General features: G+C 37.8%; 1 protein-coding gene across 2 annotated transcripts; it reads left to right on the top strand.

Annotated features, from left to right (window-relative positions):
• Positions 1–223: 223 nt before the first annotated feature.
• On the top strand, positions 224–3,828 carry LOC137835014 (cytochrome P450 87A3-like). Of its 2 annotated transcripts, XM_068643304.1 has the most exons (9): positions 224–577; positions 669–990; positions 1,078–1,227; positions 2,124–2,375; positions 2,455–2,544; positions 2,649–2,727; positions 2,820–2,926; positions 3,270–3,397; positions 3,499–3,828. In XM_068643304.1, exons 1-9 carry the CDS (start codon positions 384–386, stop codon positions 3,608–3,610), a joined length of 1,434 nt encoding a protein of 477 aa, XP_068499405.1. In that variant the 5' UTR covers positions 224–383; the 3' UTR covers positions 3,611–3,828. The 2 variants fall into 2 exon arrangements, with proteins under 2 accessions (XP_068499405.1, XP_068499406.1); XM_068643305.1 differs by lacking the exon at positions 2,820–2,926.
• Positions 3,829–7,283: the final 3,455 nt, after the last annotated feature.

The following is a 7,283-nucleotide window of genomic DNA, read 5'->3' on the forward strand; positions in this document are numbered from 1 at the left end:
TTCTTTATTGGTTATTAATGAAGACGTAAATTTGTCAAACTGTTCGTTCGACCTAACTTTTTCATCGTACAAAATTATATTTATTAAAATTGAAAATAATATCTTGATGTTTGTGGTGATTGATGAGCAGAGATAGGGAGTGCTCCTTTACAAGTACTTGCTCCTTTACGTGGTTCGAAGAAGTGTCTGCCCTATATAAAGCAACTTCTGCTATAACATAAGTGCCAACATTTTATCTTATTCTTGAAATGTTCGTTAACTCTTAAATATGTCATGAGTCTCAGCAGTTTTATTGTGTAGTTCCTTCATAATTCAAACTCTTTAATCTATTATATTCTCTTTAGTATATCAAGAGTTCATTGGTCTGTTTAATAAGGGAAAAAATGTGGGTTCTATGTCTTGCAACATTGTTTTTTATAGGCATAACACATTGGGTTTATAGATGGAGAAACCCTAGTTGCAATGGAAAACTCCCACCTGGTTCAATGGGTTTGCCCCTTCTTGGTGAATCCCTTAAGTTTTTCACCCCCTACTCTTCTTCTGATATTCATCCATTCATAAAGCAGAAAGTGGAGAGGTATAATATATGCAAGCTTCTCGTTTTTCATGAGTTTTTCATGAGAATGTATTACTTAATATTTGTGCTCCTTGGTTTCTTTTCTTTTCAGGTATGGACCAATCTTCAAGACAGGCTTTGCTGGACGACCAACTGTGGTGTCCACTGACCAGAAATTTAATAACTTAATATTCCAACAAGAAGGAGAAATGTTCCAGAGCTGGTACCCAGATACACTAAACAAGATTTTTGGGAGACAAAATTTATCTTCCCTGCATGGTTCTGTGTTCAAGTACGTTAAGAACATGGTGCTCCATATGTTTGGTCCTGAAGGCCTCAAAAGGATGCTCTCAGAGGTGGAACAGAAAGCGTGCACAACATTGCAGCAGTGGTCATGTCAGGATACTCTTGAGTTATGCGATGCAACAAAAAGGGTCAAATTATAGAACTCATAATTAACTTTCTTTATTTTCATTTAGAAGCCTTTTCCTTTGATTTCCTGATTCGTCCTTCATTTCCAGATGATATTTGAGTTGACTGCAAAAAAACTTCTCAGTTGTGATTCGAAAGAGACTTTAGAGAGTTTAATGGACAACTTTAATTCATTTATGGAAGGACTCATCTCGCTCCCTCTCAACATTCCAGGAACAGCTTATCACAAATGTTTGCAGGCAACTCCATTATCCACACCAACACTAGTCATTTATGACTATCATTACTTTAACTTGCTTCACGCAATTATGTTGTCCTATATACACTGATTTTCTTGGGATTTTTCATCATGATGGAGTTATTTTTTTTTTTGTTTTTACCAAAATGGGGTCCGATTAAAAAAATTACAAATTTAGACAAGTCGTGTCAATTTGGCACGACTTCATATGCATAAATCGTCCCAATTTGACACGACTCTGCCATGTCATAATGAAGTCGTGCCAACTTGGCACGACTTTTGTCCTGTCATACTGAAGTCGTGTCAACTTGGCACGACTTCTGCCACGTCATAATTTTTTAAAAAAATTTTATTGTTTATATATTGGGTAGTAAGTTATGTAATGTTAAAAATTAATTTGATACATAATTTTCTAAGAGTGTCCGAAGTCGTGCTAAGTTGACACGATTTCAGTATGACAGGACAGAAGTCGTGCCAAGTTGACACGATTTCAGTATGACAGGGCAGAAGTCGTGTCAAGTTGGCACGACTTTAGTATGACATGGAAGAGTCGTGTCAAATTGGAACGATTTGTGCATATGAAGTCGTGCCAAATTAGCACGACTTGTCTAAATTTGTAATTTTTTTAAACGGACCCCATTTTGGTAAAAAAATAATAATAAAAATAACTCCATAATGTAAAATAACCTTTTCTCGGATGTTTAGCTTATATTTAGGTAGGATATGATATTGACATGTGTACGTGCATGTTAAGTATTAATTCACTCAATAAAATTTATGAATATTTAAATAGGGTAACTTTGATTTGGTGGTAGATAACCACATTTGCCTACTCAGTCCGATGTTTTGAGAATTAAAAATTAAAGAGAATGAAAGTGAAGGTGTCACTTTTGACAGGGTAGGAAAAGGGCAATGAAGACACTGAAGAGCATGCTGAAGGAAAGAAGGGAAAAGCCTAGGAAAGAAGTAAGCGATTTCTTTGATTATGTAGTGGAAGAACTTTCAAAAGAGGGAACACCACTCAATGAAGAGATGGCTTTGGACCTCATGTTTACGCTACTCTTTGCAAGCTTTGAAACCACTTCTTTGGCTCTCACATATGCCATTAAAGAACTATCTCACCATCCCTCAGTGCTGAAGAAATTACAAGTACGTTAAATATATGTTTTCTTCTTATAAGTCATGGACAACAATTTTTAATTATTTCTTTGGGCATATGGGTTTGCAGGAAGAACATGAAGGCATCCTGAAAGGTCGTGAAGATCCAAACTCTGAACTTACATGGCATGAGTACAAATCAATGACTTTTACATTTCAGGTGCTTCAATCCTCAACAAAACATTTTTCATATATTTTAACCAGAGAATCTATGTTTGATTTAATTCTGTGTGTGCATCTTATTTAGTTGATGACTATTTGCAGGTCATAAATGAAACCATCAGGTTGGCAAACATAGTTCCAGGAATATTTCGGAAGACACTACAGGAGATTAAATATGGGGGTATGTGATTGCTTCATTATATCAAATCCTTCTAAAATCTGAAGCCTTACTCAATGAAACTAACACTGCTCATAAATAATACACACAAGCAGGATACACCATACCAGCAGGGTGGGCAATAATGGTGTGTCCCCCAGCTGTACACTTGAACCCGACCATATACGATGATCCTCTCTCCTTCAACCCAAGCAGATGGGTGGTAAGTCTAATTAACCTTTTCTTGTTTTAGAGTTTTTTAAGGTTCTTCATTTGTTTTATTTTCAAGTACCCTATTAACTAGCTATTTTTACAATTAAAAAAATCAACCCTCTATCTAAATTAAAATTAAATGATATACATGAGTTAAAAAAAATAAGATTTTGAAAAAAAATAGAAATAGTTTCAAGAAATTAATTTATCCATACATTAATTTTAATTTTTTAAAGAAACCCAATATATTTTTATTTTTATTTTTCTCTCATTAATATAATTATGCAAAGTTTTCCAGTGACATTTGATATTTGCATGCTCTGCAATTCTAACAAAAAACTTGTTCTATGTAGGGAATGGATATGAGTCCCGCAAGCAAACATTTAATGGGTTTTGGTGGAGGCATAAGATTTTGTGTTGGAGCAGACTTTGCAAAGGTTCAGATGGCTGTTTTTCTTCATAACTTGGTTACAAAGTATAGGTAATATAACTTCATTGTGTATCTTCATGTGAATAATTTAAATTAAAACATTAATGCATCATCTTCAAATCTTTGCTGATAAAAGAAATCTTCAAACCTAGGTGGCGACCCATCAAAGGAGGGAATATTGTTCGAAATCTTGGGTTACAATTTCCTGAAGGCTTTTATGTCCGGGTAATGAAGAAAGATGCATGGAAGTATGAATCAGAATGAATATAAGAAAATGTTGTGTTATTGACAATAAAATAAAATTTACGGTTCTTTGTCTTTTCTATAGTTAAATGTATCATGTGATCTACGTACCTGATATCACATAGTAGAATAATCCTTTATTGTAAAAGCTGAATGGAAAAGTAGAATGTTTTAATTTGTAATAAAGAAGTGAAGGTGTAAGATTATCTATAAACTTAAACCGATTACGTTTGTTGAAATTGGTATGAGTTTTATTCTTATAAAAAGGAAAATGGATTTCATAATTTCTGATTTCATAATTTCTTTTGTATCGTGTTACAAAAATATTCTTCTGATTCAAATAAAAAAGAATAAAACTGTTCTCGCCGGTTGACTCGGTCGTCGTTGATTTCAAAGTCAGATGGTGACTTCACCTATTTCCTGATGGTTTCTGCTCTCCCATTGGGTGGTCGATAGTGGATCCATTGAAACAGAGGGGGTCCTACCTGTTGATTGTACTCTGACGATCAAGTCAGTAATGGGCTAAGAAACAGTAAATATGTAAAACAGTCTCAGTCTTAGAAACGACGTACCTTTCTAGGGTTCTTACCACCCTTTATATAGGTTGTATCTAGGTCAACTCTCAGTCCCATGAGGATCTTTCCTTTAGTGGAATTAGGGTTATTGGTGAGGCATCCTGTGACATGTTGCACAAGCTTAGCACAGCCGCGACACAGGACTTGCCTCTTCTGGAGTGCAAAATCTTAACAGTATGGTCGTCAGGGTACCAACTCATGTATCAGCGTTGCGGGGCCATCTGTTCTATGAGTGCCTTAAGTATTCACGTGTCATGCATGTAATCTATCCTTGGAAACCTTAACCCTTACGGACCTTAACGCCTCCAAAGATTATTTACTTGTGCTAGACCTGAACGTACTATACACACCACATGCATGAACTTCTCTCGTGACTTAGGTTCTTCTTACATATGGGTGATTACTCACCATTATTTCTGGGGCCCACCTACGTGGCCTATTAGTGCGACCGGACCACCAAGATCCGATGCCACATCTGATGCCGGTCTCTGCAGCCGATGTCTGAGGTTTGGCTAGTACACAAGCCCCCCGGCTCGAGTTGTAACTTGTTTCAGCGAAGAGGCTAAGTGATCGCCCACGGCGACCTACGTGGCGAACGAGTGATAGGACGTGCACAGTGCATTGAGGTGATGTCTCACCATACTTTTTCACCAGCGTACACGTGGCAAAATCAATGGTTGAGGCTTGTTGCCGTTTGCGCTTCTCTGTACCTTAAACCCCTAAACTCTTATGCTCCTTTCTCTATTTCATCTACTTTACGAAACACTCTACCTTCTCTCCTTACACACTTCAACTTCCCGAAGCACGATCACGACAAGGTATGCCCTTTATCCCATAATCGCCTTTTGCCTTTCTATTCCGATGCTCATAACATGCATTAACTGTTCTGGGACTGTTTATGTTTTCTGCACTTTATGATTTATGTTCTTCGTTTTGGCATCTATATCTGTTTTTTCTTTTGAATTTCTGAGGCACACCATCCCCTTTCTCTAAACTCTGCCCTTTTCTTCCTTTTTCCATCTCCTTCTTTAGCTTTTCTTCTCGAGATGGCTCCAACAAAAACTACTCCAAACCCACCTCCTTCCATCAACTACAAATCTCTATACCGCTGGGCTCCTGACAACCTTCTAGCCGAAACCTCCAAAATCACCTCCTTTAAGGATATAGAGGCGTATAAGGAGGGTGAGTCCAGCAAAAACTATTGTATTTTCAGGAAGGAGCACGACAGATTCGTGAAGGTCCTGCATTGCAGGGAAGGCGAACCTGTGTGTATTGATGACTCCGCGGACCCAAAAGATCCCTTCTTCTTCTTGTATTCCACCATCTTCAAAAGGCTCAAGCATCGCCTACCATTCACTGGGTTTGAGTGCGCCCTTCTAACCAAGGTCAACGCGACCCCTGCCCAGCTACATCCCAACAGTTGGGCATTCGTCATGGCCTTTTCTATTCTCTGCAACCACTTTGGTCATACGCCATCGGTGGATGTTTTTCTACACTTCTTTGAGGCTAAGAGTCCAGGGAAGAAGCTGTGGATGAGATTCAATGGGGTCGTTGGAAGAGTTTTGTTATCCCTCTTCCAGCAATCGTACAAGGGCTTCAAAGGGAAGTTTTTCAAAATACGGTGTAGCAAATTCAACCCCACCCTACTGGACGGGTTCCCTCTTTATTGGGTGAAAGAACCAGGGCTCAAGAAACCTAGGTGCCTTGAGGACTTAACCCCGCGTGACCGAGAAGTGTGTGATTTCTTCTCCAACTTGGAAGTGGTGTTTAGCACCGCTGAGTTGATCAAGCTCGAGTACAGCCCCAGGTCCCTTAAGGGCTATATTGGTAGAAATGGGTCTTGATCAAGGTGACAACTTGTAGAAATGGGTGTGTTGATTGCCTTGTACTGGTCCATCTCAAACTTTCTCAGCAGTTCTTTGCAATATTTAGCTTGATTTATAAAGATCTCGTCTCTTAGTTTTTTGACTTGTAGACCAAGGAAATAATTCAGCTCCCCCATCATTGACATCTCAACTTCACTCTTCATAACCTTTACAAATGCTTCACATAAACCTTTATTTGTAGAACCGAAAATGATATCATCCACATATACCTGTACAAGTATAATGTCTTCACCCTTTTTCTTAATGAACAATATCTTATTGGATGTACCACGGTTATAGCCCTGAGACAATAGAAATTCACTCAATCTTTCATACCATTGCCTAGGAGCTTGTTTAAGTCCATAGAGTGGCTTTTTGAGCTTGAATAGATGATCAGGAAATTTATAATCCTCAATTCCTGGGGGTTGTGAAACAAAGACCTTTTCGTTTAAGTAACCATTTAGGAATGCACTTGTGACATCCATTTGGAACAACTTGAATCCCTTTATGCATGATAAGGCTAGGAGAAGTCTGACAGCTTCAAGTCTTGCTATTGGTGCATATGTTTCATCATAATTGATTCCCTCTTCCTAGTTATAACCCTTGGCTACTAACCTTGCTTTGTTCCTTGTGATTACCCCATGCCCATCCATCTTGTGTCTGTACACCCACTTAGTCCCTATGACATTCATCTCGGATGTTCTTGGAACTAGAGACCATACTTCATTCCTTGTAAACTGATTCAACTCTTCTTGCATAGCCAAAATCCAATTGTTGTCTTGTAAAAAGTCATTCAAATTTTTAGGCTCAACTTGTGAAACAAATGCCATTGTTTCATAGAAGTTGTTCAGAGACTTCCTGGTTGAGGCCCCTTTTTCAATGTTTCCAATCACATTCTCAAGTTTTAAATCTCTAGGAGTCTTCCATTCTTTGGGCAAATCTTCACTAACAACAGGTTCTTTGACAACACATGAACCAGTTGTATCTAAATCAATCAATTGATTCTTTTGAAGTACAACTCTTAAATCTACTTCAAGTTCATCCACAATAGGTTTAAGCAAGTAATTATTTAATTCATCAAACACAACATGCATGGATTCCTCCACAGTTAGCAATCTTTAATTGTAAACCCGATAAGCGTGACCATTAATAACATAATCAATATGTATACCCTTATCAGATTTAGGATCGAATTTCCTCATATTATCTTTCCCATTATTTAAGATAAAGCATTTACACCCAAACACTCTAAGA

This window comes from Phaseolus vulgaris, chromosome 5 (genome assembly GCF_000499845.2).
Source record: "Phaseolus vulgaris cultivar G19833 chromosome 5, P. vulgaris v2.0, whole genome shotgun sequence".
In the NCBI taxonomy this organism is placed as follows: Eukaryota; Viridiplantae; Streptophyta; class Magnoliopsida; order Fabales; family Fabaceae; genus Phaseolus; species Phaseolus vulgaris.